Raw genomic sequence first — 22997 nt, 5'->3', positions numbered from 1 at the left:
TTTAAGCAAACAAGACCAGTAAACTGTGCACAATCGATAACAACACATACACTGATACAGTACAAGAGAAACTTATTATCCTATTATTTCTACTACAATTCTCTGCTTTCCAGCAAAGCCAAAATGCACACAACTGATATGCACAATTCACACATACAGTCTATCTGAGTTGCATTATTCCCTCTAAATCTAAGATGACTCATGAACTTTCTTCAAAATGACCAATCCTTCCATAATTGGGCTCAGCGATACATCTAAACAATATCAACAACCATGAGTCGACTCGATACATTATAAATGAGAAAAGCAACTTGCATTCTTCGGTAGCTAACTCGGCCCTCTCCCCATATGCCAATAAAACGGGAGTCGAATGAGTTTGAAATCCGGTGATGGTCTTTGGTTTACCTGCTTGACCGACGACATCAACTGCCTACAAACAGTAACCTCTTGAAGGCAACAGTGCATATGCATACGTGCATGCATGTGTGCACACACAGACACAGACACACACCAACAGCTACACATACACAGACACACACAGACACAGACACAGACACAGACACAGACACACACACACACACACACACACACACACACACACACACCACCACCACCACCACCACCACCACCACCACCACCACCACCACCACCACCACACCACCACATCACACACACACGAGCAGCAACAACATTAAAAATCACTAATACAACCTACCTGCCCAACCCTCACTGTAACTGACACCGACTTCAAATCTTCATCAAGTGTGACCAGCATTCGAGGTTGAATGGCAGGAACCAAGTAGTACAGAAGATAATGATGGCTCTTACCAAGTATCACTACACATATGCAACAACACAGTAAATCACACACAAAACATAATACAAACGAAGACAGAAATAGAGACAAGTACATGTCCTGGACGACATCACAAACTTCCAGTATATACACCAGTGCACGTCTTACTTTTCTTGACATCTAGACATGCAACAAGCACAGACAAGAGTCCACCAAGAGCAACACGAGACACAAGAGTCCGATCATGATGATAAGGATTCATCGTCAACGTTCCCTTCCCGGCGTGAGTTAGACCCTACAGAAGCACCCAGGTCAATCAACAACCATATCTACCAATACTAAAACATTATCAAAACAAAATGGCAATGACAAAGTAGTGACTATCTGACCTGTGCAATTCTGGTCATAAACAAGTTGTTTGCGTCTTTGTGATAGTACATGGCCAACTGACGAAGCATACCAGCAAGTCGAGCATTGTTTGTACCTAAAATAGAAATATTATTTGTATGTTGAAAACAAACCACATTTACTTGTAGTGTTGGTCAGTAGTCTTCCTAATGGTCCATCGCTCAATTCATAAGTTATTAGCTATTTATTACAAATTCATCCATTGTGGTAAAAGAACAACGAAAAACTTCTACTCATTTTCATACTACATTCTTGAAACTGTCAAACGCACATGTGGCAACTTAAAAAATAACGTGTCAGGTATTGCAACCTGCACTGAGGTAAAGATGTAAACAACAGAATATTGAGTCGTGAATTATTAGACGGACACCAAATCTGGCCTGCAAAAAGGGAATGAACAAGACAACATGAAGCTGATAAAAATATCAGAAAAGCCTCAAACATCTTGGGTTCAAGCAACTTTCCCTGGTGAGCAACTCATTCCTGTAATGATTTAGTTAAATGGTTTACTGTAAAGACACAAAAATCTGTACTAGTCAATGGATGAATAAGAGAATTACTACTTCCTCGTATGTAGAGTGAAAGTACTGTATTGATATCTAATTCTACTCATCATCAATAGACAAACTCATGAACCAAAACTCAGTGATTCAGAGACAGATCCACACAGCAGAATAAAGGTAAACAGACTAAAATGGCAAATGAAGAAACACAAACAAGCAATACACAACTAAAGTACAGTTTACTACATTGTAGAGTATTCTAACTTACAACCGTGCTCCATTCTATCCAACATGCTACACTGCTAGTGTCAAGCCACATTGTACCTGCTCCAACTAGTCCAAGACCAAATATAGCATTGTGAGACACTTCGGCATCAGTATCGTGAGACAACTTGCTCAACATATCCAAAACATTCAGCTGAGGATTAGACGTCGACAACAACCCCAGAGCCAAGGGAATGGCTCGACGAATAACCGGTTCACCATACTGTAACTAAAAATTGCAAAATAAATAGAAACCATTCAAACACTGTACGGTATACAGCCAGTGTTCTACAACTAATAAATTGTCAAAGTCACAGTAAGAAAATACTGACTCACTACAGCTCTCTATTAATTGTACAACCTAGAACAAAAGCATGACACCAAACCCAAACTTTGAGTGCCAACTTACAAAAACATTGACAAACAATTCAATTAAAAATAAATACAAAGTAAAACCATACTGTCTGAGCTGTTATAGTACTGCATAACGTCTACCATCAATATACTAACGAGGGTCAACAAACTCTCAAAGACTTGCTAACTTGCCACTACCAAACCTGTACAACGTCATGTCAAAACAGCAAACCATTGCTACTAAACCCTTTCCAGAAATACTTTGAACCCTGAAAAACTTCTGAAGATTAGCTCTGCAGCATTTCCCAATTACACAATTCATTAGAAAATTCTTTTCAAGTCATAGTCAGATCAAGAAACACCTATTCAAACCCAACAAGGGTACATTTACAATTAGCCATTCCCTGTTGACCAAATAAACTGGTACACCCCCTAGTCTACCACCAACTTGGATCAAAGAAACCCTCAGAACAATAGTTAATTACAATATGCATACATTAGCCTACATGTACATCTAAGAAGTGTTTAAATATTAAATTGGAAATTGAGTGCTGTAACCAGAAGTCTGAAGGTCAGAGTATTACCCTTTGTCATACAGTGTACTAAATCTTGATGTCACCCTAACGAAAAAAAGTGGTTTGAAAGACTCCTCCCTTTGCTAACACCTATATATATATCTTATTATCAAATCTGATTCCCACACTCTATAAATTTTGTGGACAGACTTCAAGTGTCGGACACTGTTCAAGTCGCTAGTTTACCAAGCAAACAGTTGTGAACACAACAACTATAACCCAACACTTGGGATTAGGCACGACTTGTACTGTATTTCCATCACAACCACCTATGTCACATCACAGCAGCAAACCAGAAAAAGGACAATACTAAAATTATGCAGCACAGTAAACGCAATAATGGTGGATGCCAAGTAAGACTTCTTATAACCTAAGAATTGTCCAACCTAACTGTTTGGTAATGATATATGCACCTTGGTGAAGCCAACTAGAGACACTCAGAAAGCCATAAAAATCAAGTTTGCATCTAGTTATCACATCAACAGTTGCAAAATAAATCATCAACAGAAACTCATATTCTGTTCTACACAAACCATGAGTTAACACTGTTTGTTACCAATGATTGACATGCAGGTAACGACTAATTACAGAAATAACTAAGAACTAGAATTAGGTATGCCATAAGAGATAAGTATTAGGTTAAGCGCCTCAAATCTATACACAGAAGTCTCCTTACCAAATGGCTGAAAGATCTCATGGCCATCTGAGCTCCAATCTCTTCTCCACCCGCAATCAGAGCAATCCCAAGAACAGCCATCGCCTGATGAGTAGCGTCCTGAACAGGTTTTGTGCTGGCTTCACTTCCAGAGTTTGGTGTACCAGAACCACTACCATGTTGATGACCAGACTCTAGATCACCAAACAAAAAGTACAACAATCATTTCTATGCTTTAGAAAAAGAGAAAAGAGTGTGTGTGTATGTCATTGCTGGGTACCATCACTCTTGATAATACTAAAGCATTCATGTCTCACCCTGTTTCTGTTTTCCTGACTCTTTCTCCTGATCCTTTTCTGTCTCGTAATGCTCGCTACATGTATGAAGCAGATTCTGAACCTTCAACACATTGCCGGTTCCTAACCATCAAGTAAACTTGTAATAGAATCAATAAAATCAATTAGTAACCTCAACTGTATGACTAGTCTTTCCACATCAACAGCAAACCTAACCCAACTACTCTATTCAATACATCATTCTGACTCCTAATATTTCGGAAAAATGCTGTTACAAGTTTGCTATGTGTTGCTCTCACCTGCATATGCACACACTTCTACCATTACCCTCGATAATGTTCCAAGAGGATCAGGAACAACTTCAAGAGATGCAACCACAACCTCTGCAGCATCTTGCTTGCCTGCAAGAAAAGAAGATACTGCAAACAACAAAATATTTAGTTATGCAAAACTTTCATCAGAGTTCTACCAACTCATCTGTTCTCAGGAATTCAAATTTGTTGGCAGATCTGCAAGAAACTACTTAGCAGTGCATACAGTACTTTCTGCAAGTCCAGCAATAGAGTACTATACGGTATCATTGTTCCTTGGACTCCAGTGCAGTGCATGCAAAGTCTTTGGTACTAAAGTTTCGCTAAAGTTGCAAAACTTTGACAAAACACATCATTTAGAGCACGTATTAGATGGAATATTAGAAACATGAAACCATTAATAATTCTCCTTAAACCATTACCATCCCTTCTGAAATTAATCTTCAATGTCATTAATCATTATTAATAAGCATAGCTTGTCCACATTACACTGTTACAGCTATCACAGCTGTAACAGCTATCACAGCTGCTTACCCAAGTATGTGAGTCCTAGTCCTAATGCCAGGTATTTTGCAAATGGATCTTTCAGCTGTTCTTCTGATCTCTCCATCATTGTTTGCAAAATGATTGCTGTAATTTCAGCATGACAGGTTGATACGCCGATCATGCCCAATGCTAAGGCTGTCATGCCAACACACTCCATCAGAGACTTTTCATCAGATAAAACAGGAAGCAGAAGATCAATGATTTCGTCACGTGCTGAGCCAGCATAAGCAAGACCAAGACTACAAAAACATATCTGGTGATGATATAGTAACCACAAACACATGAGCAGTGTGTGTGTGTGTGTGTGTGTGTGTGTGTGTGTGTGTGTGTGTGTGTGTGTGTGTGTGTGTGTGTGCTTTTGCATGCATGTGCAGCACATGTGTGCCATCCTAACCAACCATTAGAAAGATAAAACTGACATCTTACCCAACTATAGCTCCAATCCTCATAATGTGTGTATTATGCAACACGTAATCAGACAGTATAGCAAGAGCTGGATCACATTCATTTTTCACTCCACAGTTGACAATGCCACATGCCAATAAAGCGCCAGACTAATATCAACCAATAAAGCGCCAGACTAATATCAACACACAAAAGCCTTTCAGCACTAAATCAAATTGGATCCTTGATTATGCAAACATAAATTGCGAGGTGCCACTTTCATAACACAACAAACAATACCTTGATGAAATCATCAGTTGCATAGAGATACTTGTCTATCTGAGATAAGCCGGTGTCAACATCCCACAGTAGAATAAGACCAAGAGATGCAGTTGCACTCATCATACCTTCAAATAATATCACATCAGTACAAAGTAAACAGACCAAATCTCTCAAACCAAAATGCATGAGTGCATGCATGCATGCATGTGTGAATGTGGTGTGTGTGTGTGTGTGTGTGTGTGTGTGTGTGTGTGTGTGTGTGTGTGTGTGTGTGTGTGTGTGTGTGTGTGTGTGTGTGTGTGTGTGTGTGTGTGTGTGTGTGTGTGTGTGTCATGCATTGTGTCATGTGTCACACAATAACAACAAATTTCAAATAAGCCCTACAGTACCAATTTCACACCAAAGTTAATTACTAAAACATACCATGATCTTTGTTCTTGTAAATCCATTTACTTCCATCATCCATTAACAGCTTATCTCGACCAAATGCACAATTAAGAAATCCATTCACAAAAGATGCTGCAAGATTTTGCTTGGCTGAATCAACATTGGATGGTCCATAAGACGATCCTTCCAACAAACTCATCTAACTAACTATAAATATAGAAATAGACCACAAGCATATTACTGTGAGTCTCCAGATGGCTCTTGTAAATATCTTCAGGAACCTTTGGCTCCATGATGTCCAGCTATACCAAAAGAAACCACAATGTCATATGTCAAGAAACAATTAAAAGTGGTACCATCATCTACCTGCTTACAACGATTAAACTTGCAGCTTCTACATGCCAACAATCACACACACCCACGCGACCATACCCCCATACTCCACGCAATCCCCACAAATCCCACTGCCCCCCCCCCCCCACACACACACATTCCACCCAGTCTCCCACACACATGCACACACATGCAGCAAAGGTTCAAACAGCTTACTTCTCTAGCAAGAGACAAAAAGTGGTTATTCAGTGGAACGTTCTCCATAATTTCAGTTAAGTCATCCCTATTAGACATGCTAGGATCCAGATCGAAACAAATCTGTTGACGTCCTAACATGAAAGCAAGTTGCTTCTGTACAGATCTAAACAGAAGACCATATTCACACACTATATCAAACATAACCAAAATGTAAACAAAAATCAGCTTCCATGTACTTAGCAACACCAGGACACAAAAGTGGCAAAGTCATAACATCAAGCTAAGACATTAAACTTGTAAGCAACTTTCATGTGTCAAAGTTATGCATTACTAATTATGTTAACTCCAGCTAGACTTCCTTTAGTTGAGAACAGTATCCTTTTAGGGGTTGAGAAAAGTAGCAAACACATAGTGACATTTTGTTGCACTGTAATTTAGTGACAGCTTAGCGGTGCACGAATTTAGACAGTGTTTGTTGTTACTTACAGATCTTCACATGTTGTAAATATCTCTTGCACAAGATCCATGTCATTTAGTCGAATTGCAAGAACCATAGCATCAGCTGGCCGGTTAAACTTCTGGTAAATCGCTAAAGCTGTACGTAGCAACATTGAATCCTCTGGCTCAGGAACATAGTTCACACAACTGCAGCACAATACCAGTTAGAACACGAACACACACACACACACACACACACACACACACACACACACACACACACACACACACACACACACACACACACAACAATGCACACAAATCATACCAATGGTAAACATCTGGAAAAACGAAAACAGCCAAACAAATGAATAGAAAGGGACATGAAGAACCTTGGCAATTCGAAAACGCAGTATTATTAAACTACATCACACTGCAATCTCATGCCATTGACTCATGCCAATCACTTTCATCATGCAATTGCACTATTCCTTTTGTAAATCAAATGTCCTTCTAAGATGCACACAGACTGACTAACATACACAAACAACATAACGATATCCAGACTATACAAATTGTCCAACTACTTATAAATCTACAACACTGCCAACAGCCAACCATGCACACAAACAAGCAAACAGACCAAAATACAGACAGACAGACAGACAAAACAAACAAGAAACAGACGGAAAGGCAGCTAGACAGACAAATAAACTGACAGACAGACAGACAAGCAAACAGACAAACAAACATACTCACAGGCAGACAAACAGATCACAGCAAAGTTAATACATAAACGGTCAAGTGAGTGAGCAGACAGCCATATGAACAATCAGTTTACACAAACAAATGTGTAAACAAATAGAAAGACAACTACATGCATAACAATGCAAAACACTTTCACTAATTGGCCAGCCCCACACCACAACACCCTAACTAGCATCGCACCTTGTCAAGTACAAGCACACTCGTGGATATGAAGCTTCATCCACATGTTTGTCTAACAAGTCTAGTCTCTCTACTTCCATCAGCAGATCACACGCTTCCGCTTCAGCATTATGATTCATATTGTACGGTACAATTTCCTGAGCTAACAACACTAAGTCGTCGACTTCAGCTGTTGCAGATGCAGTAGTTCGATCAGCATACTCCCGACTTATCTCACCAGCCAAATGCCTTCAACAAAAAATGTTACAAAGACTGTATACAATTCAAATGAAACAACAGTGTGACAAATGTACAATGTCATGTAGTCATCTTGTTATCTTACTACAAAGACCAGAAGCAAGCAAGAAAATAATAATACAAATGCGCAAACAAGCAAGCACACAAACAAGAAATGACTGCCATTACAAATACACCCATCTAGCCAGACCCTTTCCCGCCACGTCATACTTACGGGTGTAATAGGGTCAGATGAACAGCAATTGACGTTGCTGTGTTACCCCATAGCCAAAAATTGGCTAACAAAAATTCAGGGTTCTCCCAAGGATTTCAAAATAGCGTGGCAGAGACGAATGGTAGTTGCAAGGCATGCCCCTTTCCGCAACAGATGCTCGTACACCCAGGCCTTTGATAGTTAATATTATTGTTGATGACTTCAAACTAAGTGCTTGGACAATCCCATCATTCTGTTGGAATGCTACGCGCTCCTGTTCTTGGAATACAGCTGATTTATGCATAAGAGAATCAACATGTCGTGCAAGAACATCTTTACGCAGCGAGACACCAGGTGAAAGATTGAAATGGTGGACGAATTGTGTTCATTGTGGGTGTTAAAGTGCTGGCATAGTTTACAAAAAATTCCTTTTTTCCATCACTCGTTGGATACACCCACGAGTATTGTCTCTCCCAATCCGGGTCATACTGTCCTTGTTTGTGCCTTCAAGACTTGGAGTTAGCCGTACTGTCGTTGGAAGCGGCAGAGTCAGACTGTGACTTATTGTGGTCAGCCTAAAGCAGAGCTCCTTGATCCGCTTGACTGGAACTGGTTTGCGGACATGCTCTTGACTGGAACTGGAATCGGGACATGCTCTCTTTGACTTTCACCCCAATACGGGAAAGAACAAAGTTATTGAACCTTCCACTTTCCTCTTCATCTCCGTGTTCGTTTACGCACATGCACATTAATGCATAAATCTGCATAGCCTCAAAATTCCAAACCTTTCTTGCGTAAATGGAATGTCTGGACGTCTAAATTAACTTAGAAAGTGGTTGCCCACAAACTCGTTCTTCAGTGATTAGCCTTCTAATAACAACTTTTATCGCCATCAGTTAGAATGCAGATCTTCCCTCATTTTTTACGAGCGATTGTACTTGGTCACGTGGCTGGGATTTCTCAGCATGGCGCTGCACCACGTTACCATGCTTTAGGGAGAACCCTGCTAAATACCGGATTTAGTTTCTTAGATGCTTCACTAAAGACCAGATTTGTATAAACGCAGTGCAATCCTATCTCAGTTATCTTCTCTTGTTTCTTACAGAACAACTCAAAAGCTAAAGCTAGAGCCATTGCTGTTTATGAAATCTGCATGTGTACAGCAGCAAACGAGACCAGGGAAACGTTGACATCGACAGGCTTCGTCACGATCGACGTCTGACGTAGCGCTCGTGTCACAACGGAGACTGGATGCGAACATACAGTAGTCGATGCTGTTCGTCCAAAGCGGCCACACACAGTCCATAGTTAGTAAGTGACATCTGGAAGGGCTTGGTGCTGATGTCATCGAAGCAAGCTTTCTTTGGGTAATGATATCATGTGTTTTGTGCGTTGCAAACAGCATAGAGTACGTTCGCAATCCATGCATCCAGTATGTTCACATCCAGTGTCCATTGTGACAAGAGAGTACAAGGTTATACATTGTATACGTCAGACGTCGATCATGATGACGCTGTCAACGTCAACCTTGTTTGCTGCTGTAGACATGCAGATTTCACAAACAGCAACGACTCTAACTGTAGTCTTCGAGTTGTTCTGTACAAAACAACAGAAGATAAATTTAAGAAGCCAAATCCTGTATTAATGTCACCAATTTCAGGAAAGCAGCAACACGGCGACTTCAACGGCTGTTGCCCAGAAGTATGACGAAGCGAGAAAGGGTCTGGCTACACAAGACTAGACACCATCACAACGTTGTAAATGAAAAGTCCAAGAAAACACTCAAACACAGAAGCGACTGTTAAACTAATTAGCACAAAGTAAAAATTACTCTTTACACAAGCACTAGTCTTCGACTGTATTGGGACAACATGCACATTTGTGGCACCCTAGCTTCGTCTGCGCCAATCAGTGTCCAGTATTCGCGTACAATCAATGACATATCCCACTTCCGCTACATATTGACTGGTCAACAAATCGGGCTGTATAACTGCCTGGGGCTACTGGTTTATCAAGATATGAATTGTTTGTGAACATAACAATTAGGCTACTGAAACATATCTGTCAGCCAGAACAAACAATACGTGGGTATACGAATGCGTACAGAAATCATAATGAGTTCTTTCATGCGTGTAGCAAGTGCAGACCTGAGCAAACTAAACTGAGAGTCGTCCTTCTGGAAAAATTAAACGTGGTTAGGCGTCCAGCTATAGAAAGATACTCGCGCGCACAGAACGCTGAAAACTAGTTACATGGTAGAAGGTGAATACGGCTTTCCATCTTGCCTCCGAACTTCATGCATAAACATTGCAAGCCAGTAGTTCATTTCTGTTGTTCGTAACATGCAGAGCATGAACGTACCGCCCGACCACTCCCTCTTCAGTTGGCTGCTTGTTTCTCCATTTCTTCCATGCGTTGACCACTCTAACCACGCACATGCAGTAGCTATTGTGGGGTTAGGGGGATCACCACAAATCAAGAAACTTATGAAAACTACTGGGTGAAATTGGAAACGAGATTCAGAAGACTGCTGATCAGAAACAACATCAACGTCTAGCAGTTTACTAGCTTCCAAAAAATCAATAACTGGCAATTCTGCTGTTTCAATGCTCAAGTCGATTTCAAAACATTTTGCTACACAACTGATTTGACCTTCCGCGCCTAGAGGATATCAACACCTCAGCTGTATGCTATAAGCCGGTTATAGACCTTCTGGCAAGTGTATAACGAAGACACCCCGCTGCGCCCAGCTCGTTAGCACTCGGGCTTCTCCCTTGTGCCAACTCGTGGGCAGAGCGGGATGTATTTCGTTTATACACTCGCCAGTGGTCTATAGCCTATACTTATCTCTGCTTATTTGGTAATTAGCTAGTTAAAGAGAAATAGTAATTAACAGGTCAATTTGACCTAATGCACATCTTGATAGCCTGACTATATTCCGATAAACCCTAGTACTTGAAGCTTTGTTTACATGATTGCTTTCACACCTATAACCCTTCAAAAACCACAATGTATTGTGTAAGATGCCATTTCCGTGTAGACTTCTAACTCCACAACTTGTAATATATATATAAAATCACACACTGCTACTGTCTGTTTCATGCAATGATCAATGTAATTTTTCTCAAGAGCCAGGCAAATGTCAGATCAAATTTAATTTTGACCGGCCATTGGTAAACTTAATCAGCCATGTAATGGACAAGCTATGTAATAGACAAATTGCTTCGCTGCCTCACCTGTTTGATAGACATGACCAAGATCAACACCATGTCTGACCTCTAATGCGTGAACGTTTGGGTACTTTGTAAAAGGCAAATTCTCTTTTGCCAATAAATATAAAATATCAAATTTCTTTCACATGCGCTCTTTCGTCAAGTCATCCATTGTTGTAATAGCCTTGCCTATCGAGCTGTATGCCGTCATTGGCTCATCTTTTTTTTAGCTTGATCTTCTTGTTGTCGTGTGACAGCACGCTTATGCTGGTCACACTTTGCGTGATCCATAATACTGTTACTTTTCTAATTACTTGATCCATCAAGCCATACCTTAGAAAACTGCTTTAATCCACAAAGTTTCATTTCATAGCGCCGGCACAATTCACACCAAAGTGATGCAACACGAGACCTGTTGGTAGCCTCTACGTCAAGGCGAAGCCATGACATTGCTTGGTACAGTACTCTCGCTCATAAGTTCGTTGCCATTTTTAAATGCCTCAATAGAGACCTGGCGTCTTTCTGAGTGGAGCTTGACATTAGAGGCTGTTGTTTTTAGGTGATGTAGAACAAGTCAAATCCGGTTGTTCGGTGTCTGAATGACATATAGTGATATTCTCTGAGGAAGAACTATTTATTTTTTGCCTTTCCTCTCCTCTGGCGTTGTTGCTAGCCAGGAGATTAATGTATTGCAAATTTTGGTCTGGTTAATTTTCTTACTTGGTGAGGTAGCTTTCCTGCTGGTGTCATCATATTGCCAAACATTCTTGGACAGTGAAGCAGTACTTGAAATACTCCTAGGCAGAATTTCGGACAACTTTCGCTTTCTTCCTCTAACTTCAGTAAATTCTTCTGACTGATCTACACTAGACATACGCAACAGTGGCACAAAGTGATTCAGCTCAACATTTCCTTGCAGACTGATTGATAGAGATAAACTAGATCACATTATATGGATGGTTTGCACAATGGTGTTAAAAATGGCCGACTGCGTTTGTTCACTTCTGGATAGTGAACATAAATGGGTCTCTTCAGGACATTTGCTAGTGCCCAGATATGGTGGATACCGCACCATCTACCATCTAGCACTGTCTTCTTTCCTTCCTCCACCAATGCTCTCGACGGGCTCTCTTCTAATGTCTAGCTGCCATAATCCATTGTAGAAGTAAACGTGTCCAAAGTATCATCATGTAGCATGGAGCCAACTAGCAGGTTAGATGTTTTCATATTACAGGCACAGAATTTTGCCTTTGCGACAATGGAAGAAGCATAGATATGGCATTGTGTTGTAGTTCCTGAGCTACTTACTTTCGAAGCTTGGCATGCTCACCTTCAGTGCACCCAGTCAATGCCAGCGATGCAGCATGGAAGAAGAAGTTGCCATCCCCTGCAACCTGAAATGGTTGGTAAGTTAATGGAGCATCAGCTGGACACAACTGAGCAGCGACTAGATCTACTTGCAGACTCACACAGTCAGACAAATGCAAGCGCGTGTATAGCTGCTGTACATTCCCTGTACTTTCAATGTCAATCATGAAAACTGTTCTAAATGGTGTACCACAACAAGGTGTGAAATAGATATCTGTTACTGGAAACCTTGAAAAATCTAAAGCAAAAATCTGCTACATTGAGAATATTTTGGCAATGGAAGGTCCTATGTGGTGAAGAAGAAATATCAAAACAGCTGTTCTTGGTGTTCAAACAGAATGTAGTAAAGGATCAAATTTGTCATACTTCCCTATGCAATTATAACATTAGAAGATGCTAGCTTTCACATGTAGTAATTAGACACCCAACCACACACAGTTTGCAAGACATTCATGGTTTTCACTCAATCCATGCACTCATGCACTCACTGCTGCAGTCTCTGAAATTTACTAATGAGTCTGGTGACAAGCACTGACTGAAGGCCTATTAATTAGAAACAGTTTCCCTGTTTTAGGATTGGACACGCTATCTAAACCTACTTGCCTACTGTACACTTCACACTAATTGTGTGTGTGTGTGTGTGTGTGTGTGTGTGTGTGTGTGTGTGTGTGTGTGTGTGTGTGTGTGTGTGTGTGTGTGTGTGTGTGTTGCTCAGATTAGATCCTAATCCACCTGTGGTTATTATGTTTGAGTGCACACAATATGATAACAGTCATCTGGTGCCACTCAACATAAACAAATGTTCCTAGTATAAACAATTGCAACAACAAGCCAATCACTGCATGTACATGCACATGCGTGTCTCCTGTTTGGTCCGTGAAATGTCAGGCTGTGGTCTACTAATGCCGGCCAATTGGCATTTTTTGTCGACCATCGGCCGGCTGCTATATTGACCCCGGTCATGTGACCACAAAGGCAACAACAACACTGTTAAAATAGTCTGTAATTATCAAAGTTATCACGTATGAGATGTAGCTTTTGATTATGCAATGTTAGGTTTTCGTATAACTATAGCATTCCAAGCGATTGATCACGTTAGCAGATGCAGACAGGTAAGTCCTGTTGCTTATTCCAACATGAACCGGCAATCGCAAACATGAATTTTAGACTGCTCTGGTAAAATACTCTCTTAAAGACAATTTGCAAATCTGATTGGTGGTTCATCCATCGTCTGTGGTTGCCATGTACAACAAATCGCAAATACTGGTCAGTGATAGTAGATTGCATTATGGCCATAACACATTGGTAAGCATGACAGAAATAGTCAACCACACATCAACACACACATAGTCCCAAACCGACAACCATTCCAGCCAGTGTGTTACTTGCTATCTCTTACAACGTCCCGATTCTAATGGCTCAGAGCTGAAATCATTCATCATTTGCTGTCATGTAAGAAGAAAAGTTTACAAGAAAACTACGTCTAATTTTATAAAATTACAAATGAGCTATACAAGAACAGTCCGCAACTGTTTAATTAATAGTTTCCAATCAACATTTGCAATGACCATTTCAGGAATCAATTGGCGAGTCTCAAAATCCTAAACTAGATGTGCAAGAATATTAAGCCTTACGACCAACAGAGGCACATTCACGTTCCCCTTCACAAATTCCCGTGGAGTGCCAAGTTTCTGTTAAAGACAACACTAGTGATTTTGCACAACACCGCCACCGCTCAGCCACGGACAACAAAAATTCAAGCTGTCAGACTGCAGAACCACTATGCAGAAACACTGTGGAACATGCAAAAGACTACAAGTCAGGTACAGCTACACGTACTGCATGGAGCCAGAATCCAACAACTTTGCTCTCTAGACTCCTGGTTGTTGGTGGGAAAACATGCATATGCTAATGCAGACTAGGCGTTGTTTCTATGTGCTAAACCCTTATGTAAAGCATAGCACTAAACACAATGTACAGGATGGACACCTGATGGCGAAATTGTTGTTAGCAGTTACCAAACTAAGAGAGGTAGAGCCTTAGAATGACATCACGTTTGTCTATTGGTTGGAATAGCTTCATTTGTGTCTGTGCTCATCGAGTATAAATACAGTCGTACGTACGGTCGTAAGTTAGACGACAACTATACCCATAGCCTGGATATCTGGGCATTGAGTAATCAGTTGACATTAACTGACAAAGAAATTTGAGCAGCTGTACTACCATGTATTGTACTCGATCTGACATTACAGACACATCGTCAAAACATACCGAACATATTCATGGCCCCACGATTCCAACGGTTCTTGTGATCCCTTCAGCCTATACTCAAGACTTTCATGACCTTCAACGTTTGTCATTGCCAGAACAGAAATCACGTCGGCCAGAAATTTCTACAAAACAGATAAATAGATACAAACAAGTAACAAAAAGTAAAGCTGCTTTTTACATACACAACAATAAATCTGATTAGACTAACAGCATTGACTCACACTCACAAAAAGTAAAGTAACAAATAGCTACAAAATAATGTCAGGCAAAATTAGAATTTGGCGAGTAACTCAACTAATTGATGCAACATTGTCAATTAAGTCATGCTATGCTGTCTGACAAATATCCTAACATTGGTGCACACACTACCATCAGTGCACAATGCTACAGAGGCAACCGAATCACTTTAATTAATCAATCGCAAAAAAACAAAACTGGAAACACATTTCTCTATACTCAGAATGTGTTTGAACTTTGATTAAGCATTTAGTTTTGATCCTTTCAAAATCTTGCAAAGAACTAGACCAGATATATTAGTGGTGATTACCAATATTTCCAGTTAATTTAGCATAAAAATCAAAGTACCAAATGGCCGCGGCCTCTACTTTTAAGTCTCTAGTTGACACCCTGACACGTTGGTACTTGAACGTCACATTTCTTCTGTTGGACATAATTGGACACTTTGGGAAGTGCTAACCACAGCACTGCTACAGCACTGTTAGCTGTAAATGCTACGGAGATTATGTTATCATTGATAAGTGCACATAATAAGATGAGATTGACAACAAAGCATCAAAAGCATGTGATATGGACATGGCCAGTAACTTTGCAGACTAGAGCGGCCTTTATTTTCAACAAGTCTATTCAGCTATGGCTTCTATTCAAGGGCGGCCACTATTTGAAGAAATACGGTATTACTAAGTATCACAGTCTTAAAGAGGAACTCCCACGCTACTACAAGTTAATGTTTAATCAAAGTACTAGTTGCCACAGCTCTATTCGCACAAGTTTTTGCCTAAGCCTGTCAGGAAGAGAGTAACAAAAAGGCAAAGTTGGGGCGTGTCACATGAGCGCCGCCATCTTCAATGATGATGTAGAAGTGTCTTACCTTCGCGCATGTGTACACTGCTGTGTAGGCAAATCTGTTTAGAATGGTGTATTGCATTGCGTACAGCTGTAACAATAAAGATAAGGACAGACAGCGTAGTGCCCGTTTCTATCAACTACTGCTAAATAACAAACCATTGCTGAAAAAGTGGTTGTCCCAGCTTCGTCTGAAGAATCCGCCTTGTCACCGAACAGTCGTGTGAGTACGGAGCACTTCCACTCCAACTACTTTGAGCGAGATTTACAAGCAGAGCTCTTAGAAACAAAACAAAGGGTGTGCCTGAAGCCCAATGCTGTTCCAAAACTCTTTCTTTTGTAAGCAGTCCATCAGCGAGGGTGACAAACAAGCAACAACAGCATGTTCACGTAAACAGTCTCTACTTCTATAGTGTAACTAGGAAGTTGAATAATCTTTATGTAATGTGCAGGCTGTTGCTGAAGTACTAGAACAGTCACCGTCTAATTACTAAAGTAGCTAAAGGGGACTCTCAGCAAGAAGTTGAAAAATTGAAAGACCAGGAGATACCAGAGTCAAACACTACCAATAATGTGTGATGCATCAATGCAGTACGATCTGTCACACATTGTGAATCCAGACAAACATTCATATTGTTTAACCTCCTCTCTCATTCTTTCAGCTTATAGGGCATTTCATCCCCTTCATTCTTGATTGCAGCTGACCCAGGGAGTCTTACTGCTTCTTGTATAGAGTCGGAGGGAGAGGTATCATGTGACATTTATACTGGGCTACACTACGATCCTTTCAAAGATATAACTGCTACAGATACATCAATAACATCAGTTCAGTTAGACAAAACAAAAAATAACCACCAAGAGCAGAACCAAAATACAATGTTTCAGTAGCTGCCTCCACACCCTTCTTTGGTTCTGTCCAACCTGCGGAGCAGTTGTTGAAAGCACATCACAATACTCACAAGAAAGCATGTTGACTGTGACACTGCAGTGTTTCAATCGTCATTCCATTACTTGGAACTCACAGCCGTTAGTCAAGAACATTCCAGCAAGCAACTATTTGCAGCCAATGCAATCCTCTCTTGGTGGAAGCTTTTGCAAAATTTTCGCAATTTTCCCATGCTTTTAAACTGCAGTTCATGAGCGAGTCTACCTTCTATCGAATCCGAGATGTATACCTGGTTCCAGTCATAAATGACTTTTGGGAAAAACACCAGAGATCCATTCTTCAACAGTTCAAAGACACCCCCTACGTCTCCTAGGAGACGAGCGCTGTGATAGTCCCAGCTATTCTGCCAAATATGGCACCTACACTCACATTGAGCAGGAAACTGAATTATACTTGACTTCCAACTTGTTCAAGCCAGTCAAGTTGACAACTCTGTTGTCATGGAACGGGAAGGATTTGAACGTTCACTTCAAAATCTTCAAGCTGAAGACTTGCACATCAAACAAATTACAACTGACAGACATCCAAATTGCAGCTACCATGAAAAAAGTACCCCAACGTAGACCATCAATTTGATATTTGGCATGTGTTTAAAGGAATAGCAAAAACGCTGACACAGAAGGAAACATCTAAGAGATGCACTAAACTCCTGTCATGGATTCAATCCATCTCCAATCACCTGCGGCGGTCTTCTCAGTATTGTGATGGAGACTCCCAAATACTTACTAAAAGGTGGACATCAGTTATCCACCATATAGTAAATGTCTACTCTTGGGAAAGTGCTAGCAAGTTTACAAGATGTGAACACAAAGAGCTAACTTGTGAGGAATGTAACAAAAATCCTGGCTCCGATGCTCATGAGGCCCTAAAGAGGTTGTTTTAGACAAAAAGTTACTGAAAGACATAAAAAAGCCTACCAAGTTTTGTCAGACAGGCATGCTAGAAGTGTATCACTCACTTGTTACAAAAAGTACTATCCTAAAAGGCAGCATTTTGGGTATAAGGGTATGATGGCAAGAATTCGGCTGCCTGCTCTGGACCACGATCACAACATTGGTCGAGAACAAGCAACAAAGAGTAAAGGAATCAAGAGGTACAACATTGTATTTCTTAAAGCTGCTAAAGCCTGGGTAGCAAAGCCTATAGCTGAGACAAAATCGTATGAATACCTCCACAAAATTTCAAACGTCTGTGCTAAAGAGTAGATCAATGGAGAAGAATCCCATCAGGCACCAGAAAGCTAAAACCTCCACCAGTGGACTTAGTCACAAATATAGCTGGGCATGAACAGCCTCCCAAGATACTCAATTCCATTAGAAGTACTCTGTCAGTTGTCTGTGTCAACTATTTATTCATTTGCCAATACATCACTGACAATCATTAGCATCTCTAGAGCCAACATAATTCCCATTCTCTTCTGGAAACATTCGGCATACGACAGACCCCACACACGATGGTATGACTACTTGTATATGACTGCTCGTACTCCTCTCCCCAACTTCTCGTGAGCAAATTTGCAGTAAGCCACCAGTCTCAAAAGCCAACACAGAGTGACCATGCACTAGCAGGTGAGAACAAACGTGATCGTAGCTTCAAATCATACCTGACCGTAATAAGAGGTTCTGTAATGGAGCCTGGAGACACGTTCATGACCCTTACCGCTGTGTGTAGAACTTCATAGTGCAAGCAGACAGTGTGAAAACTGCCATGCGCTGTCACACATCTCACGCCATGAAGTCTCCAGTTCAGAGCATCGACCTCCTTGCAGCAGATGCATTTTGTAATGCTCAGCATGACGATACACAAACCGCATACCACAAGTACAGAAATCAGTTATTTCTATTCGTTCCGTATGCGTAACAGGGACGAACTGTTTGGTCATCGTCTGACATTTGTCCAGCATTTCGAACAAGTTCAATGTTATACGAACGGATACTTTCCATTGTTCTCTTCAGCCGCTGTGAGACATGCCCACAGGTAAGACACTTCTACGTCATCATCCCAAGATGGCGGCACTCATGTGACACGCCCCCAACTTTGCTATCCTGATTCTCTCTTCCTGACAGGCCTAGGCAAAAACTTGTTCTGCGAATGGAGTTGTGGCAACTAGTACTTCGATTAAACATTAACTTGTATTAAGTGGGAGTTCCCTTTAAGGGATCAAAGCACACAGCAATTACTAGTGCTTGAAGAGCTCAACATGCACTAACAGCCAATTCTAGAGCTACAGTATTGCCTCACATGATAGTAGGGCATGTTCTAAGCAAGGTAGCCTAACTGACAGCCAAATTCTACAGCTACTGTATTAACTCACATAGTAGGGCATGCTCTTATACGAAAGGTAGTGTAACTCCAGACAGTTTCATTTTGCCAGTTCTGAGCATACTTGACTAGTCTACCAATGTGACTGCTGTATCAGACTCCCGGAAGGATAAACCCATGATCTCATAAATGTTTAGTTATACAATATGGACTTTCACCTATAAGACGAAGACTTCGAATACCTCCGCAGTAAGTTACATAGAATGTGTAGGCAATAGATGTTGCAGTTTATTCCCTTGTGCAGAAGGGCATGTCCATATACACCTTGAGGTATAGAGCCTGTCTGCTAAACCTTGCACTATAACGTGGCATTCACTTATATGTGAGGCAATACAGCACATTTTGGAGACTATAGATGAAAGCTACCTCCCGTCATTCCAGTTCTGTGCAGCTACCAATATAAACTGATATACCCACCGTCCTCAAATTTCTAAGCTAGACGAAGAAAGTCTAAACTCACGCTTAGAAGGCGAACGTCAAACAATTAAATTAACCAACACATGAACTGCTCTACGTACTCTGTTCTGTCCGTCTGGCCAGTTGGCATAGGCCGTCTTCAACGTATCGTAATGCTCGCGTAGAAACTTCAACGGCTTTGGGACCGAAGTCATAGAGCTTGTCGACGTCCGAATCTGCGTTCGCAGCTGCTCCAACGCCGGTCTGTGAAGAGAGGTGTCGAGCTCCTACACAAAAATTGAAAACCTGTTGTAGAAGAGACTATAACACAAAGCCAATTTAGTCCAATTCACTGTTATCCTTTCTACAAGCATGGCTAGTGCTTCTTTGAGTTGCTTGTCTTCCTCGGTCTGAAAAAAATGACAAAAATATTCGAATGTCGAGTCCTAAATTGAGAATCCTTGTCATAGTTACAAGCTCATCTTCTTGAGGTTCAGTAACTTCGTCTGGTTTCTTCTCTTTGTCCGTCTGTGGCTCTGTAGCTTTGTTTGAAGATTCAGCCTTGCCCTTCGCCATGCTTCAACAATTTGCCTACCCGGATAAGGCTCGCAGGTCAGACCTCTGATACGCGAGTTTACAAATAATGACTTCGCAGTAGCGTAGGGAAGATGTTTACGAGCGGGGGGATTTACCGTTGACGTGGTCATGAGTAAACAAGAACTTGCAAGACCGTAAACAGATTTGCAGACGTCAGTAGAGCAGAAAATTTCAATTCCTAATAGCCCCCCATCCCCCAACCCCCCCATCTCCCAACCCCCCAGCCCCCAACCCCCCAGCCCCCATCCCATCCCCCATCCCATCCCTCATCCCATCCCCCATCCCATCCGCCATTCCATCCCCCATCCCATCCCCCATCCCATCCCCCAACCCCCCTTCCCCCCCCAACCCCCCCCAGCCCCCCAGCCCCCAGCCCCCAACCCCCCAGCCCCCATCCCATCCCCCATCCCATCCCCCATCCCATCCCCCATCCCACATCCCCATCCCCCTTCCCCATCCCCCATCCCCATCCCCCTTCCCCATCCCCCATCCCCATCCCCCATCCCCATCCCCCATCCCCTATCCCCCATCCCCATCCCCTATCCCCCATCCCCATCCCCCATCCCCTATCCCCCATCCCCATCCCCATCCCCATCCCCCATCCCCTATCCCCCATCCCCATCCCCATCCCCATCCCCATCCCCTATCCCCCATCCCCATCCCCATCCCCTATCCCCCATCCCCATCCCCATCCCCATCCCCATCCCCATCCCCATCCCCATCCCCATCCCCATCCCCATCCCCATCCCCATCCCCATCCCCCATCCCCCATCCCCCATCCCCCATCCCCATCCCCATTCCTCTATTCCCCTTCCTCATGCCCCATTCCCCTTCCCCCATCCCCAACCCCCATCCTCATCTCCCCATCCTCATCCCCCATTCCCCTTCCCCCTTCCCCCATCCCCCATCCCCATCTCCCCATCCTCCATCCCTCCATTCCCCATCCCCCATTCCCCATGTCCGCATCCCCCATCTCCCTATCCCCAGCCCCCCCGGTTCTTACGCCTGTGTTTCATTTTGCATTCCAGCACCAAAGACTTTACCTAAATACTATAAGATTTATTCTCTCTAATCTAGCAGGTCATGTCATGTTTTCTCTTGATTAATTAATTAAATGTTGTAATTTTCTTAATTAATGAAATTTTTAGTAAATTATTTATACTGCAACGTTCTTAGCTTATTATAAATACTACTCATAATATTATTTTGCAGTTTACACATTGCATGTTGACGTCTGTAATTTACAGTTATACGGTAACCCTAAAGGGTCGAAGGTGCAAATATAAATTACTCCGGAATGGAATAATTATTATAACGGTGCACAAGATTACTACCGTTAGCCACACAAACCTGTAGAATTTCTACGCCTGTGCAGATCGAGTCACGTATATGTATAGAGTAGAGAAATACAGAACGTTATAATGTGACGTTATCAAGAGTAGAAGTGAGAAATATATATTTTTCTAGAATAAATCCTTGGTGAATCCTACGATCAAACAAAGGAACACACACAAACTATAGTCCGAACGATAAATACCATTGACTGTTTGCAATGACTGTACAACCGGCTGTCAGTTTGTGTTGTAACTTGGCGTACTCACTTCTCGTTTGTAGTGTAATGTTTTCTGCGTCTGTTGCAGTACAGACTGCACTAAAACAAAAGGACAAGTCTTGTAAGTTGTTTCTAGCTAGATAGATACTATCTCTATAGAATATACTGCAGTCCTGTAGGTCGTTTCAACGGTTTCATTGCACGTGTGCATGCATTTGTATCTAGTCGTTCTAGTTGTCTCGTCTGCCTCTAACTCAAAGTTGGAAGAAGCTATAAGCTTGCTGCTCTCTGAGAAGTATGCAGGCAACCGCGAATACGGACATGACATTAATTCAAGTTGCCACTGCATAGGCGAAGGAAGCCTCTGCTGAGTGGGGGGGCACAACGGTTTGTCAGGCCATAGAAATCCAAGAACACTGCTAACTCTATGCCTAGGAATACTAAGCAACATAAAACATACTTAGATTTTACCAAAATAGCTTGACCAGCCAAGATGACATGGATAACGGAGAGCATTTTGTGGGGGCACGTGCCCCCACGGCCCCCCCAGTTCCGTCGCCACTGCACTGGTTTCGACACTTTGCAAGTAACTATAGAGAAGACAGAAGTAGCTAGACGGCAGGCGTCGACTTTAGTAGTTCAAACGTTGTTTGCTCTAGGTTGCTGCTTTAGATGCACTGTAGTGAACAACTCAATTAGATTTGTCGCCGCATTGTTTGCCCGAGAAGCTGCAGAAACAAGACTTACAAGTTCAGACATCTTTTCCGGTTGTGTCTGCAGAAACAATACTTACAAGTTCAGACGTCTTTTCCGGTTGTGTCTGTGGCCGACTCGTTTATGGGAATGAAGCTGTTGCATCAGAGCGGTTGATTGAATAAACAGATAAGCGCATTCATTGCCGTGGGGCTTCAATTTGCGTGGAAGATTGCAGTTGTTCTTTTCGAATCCAAGACAGGTATGAGGCTCATTGCCTAGACAATTAAAAGCTTAGTACTCAAGCAGATTTCGTGGCGGGACACCAACATTACCTTATCTCTAGTACATTTTATTTTTTCAGTTACACTTGTATAAAGTGTGTGTGTGTGTGTGTGTGTGTGTGTGTGTGTGTGTGTGTGTGTGTGTGTGTGTATATATATATATAT

The 22997-nt window shown here is 41.8% G+C and overlaps 2 protein-coding genes across 2 annotated transcripts; one reads left to right on the top strand and one right to left on the bottom strand.

Annotated features, from left to right (window-relative positions):
- Positions 1-55: 55 nt before the first annotated feature.
- LOC134180973 (26S proteasome non-ATPase regulatory subunit 2-like) lies at positions 56-20419 on the bottom strand. Its single transcript, XM_062648153.1, has 21 exons — positions 20181-20419; positions 20060-20116; positions 19829-19993; positions 14960-15081; positions 7679-7906; positions 6779-6937; positions 6311-6455; positions 6003-6063; positions 5798-5944; positions 5393-5499; positions 5135-5262; positions 4697-4947; positions 4151-4252; positions 3873-3974; positions 3577-3749; positions 2032-2200; positions 1186-1280; positions 965-1091; positions 716-837; positions 316-430; positions 56-254 (listed from the first exon to the last, which is right to left on the bottom strand). The coding sequence occupies exons 1-21, from the start codon at positions 20280-20282 to the stop codon at positions 190-192; spliced, it is 2742 nt and encodes a 913-aa protein (XP_062504137.1). The 5' UTR covers positions 20283-20419; the 3' UTR covers positions 56-189.
- LOC134180833 (uncharacterized) lies at positions 20412-22725 on the top strand. Its single transcript, XM_062648019.1, has 4 exons — positions 20412-20415; positions 20489-21122; positions 21551-21557; positions 22636-22725. The coding sequence occupies exons 1-4, from the start codon at positions 20412-20414 to the stop codon at positions 22723-22725; spliced, it is 735 nt and encodes a 244-aa protein (XP_062504003.1).
- Positions 22726-22997: the final 272 nt, after the last annotated feature.

This window comes from Corticium candelabrum, chromosome 6, assembly GCF_963422355.1.
Source record: "Corticium candelabrum chromosome 6, ooCorCand1.1, whole genome shotgun sequence".
Classification (NCBI taxonomy): Eukaryota; Metazoa; Porifera; class Homoscleromorpha; order Homosclerophorida; family Plakinidae; genus Corticium; species Corticium candelabrum.
This window is presented reverse-complemented; position numbering and strand designations above follow the sequence as displayed.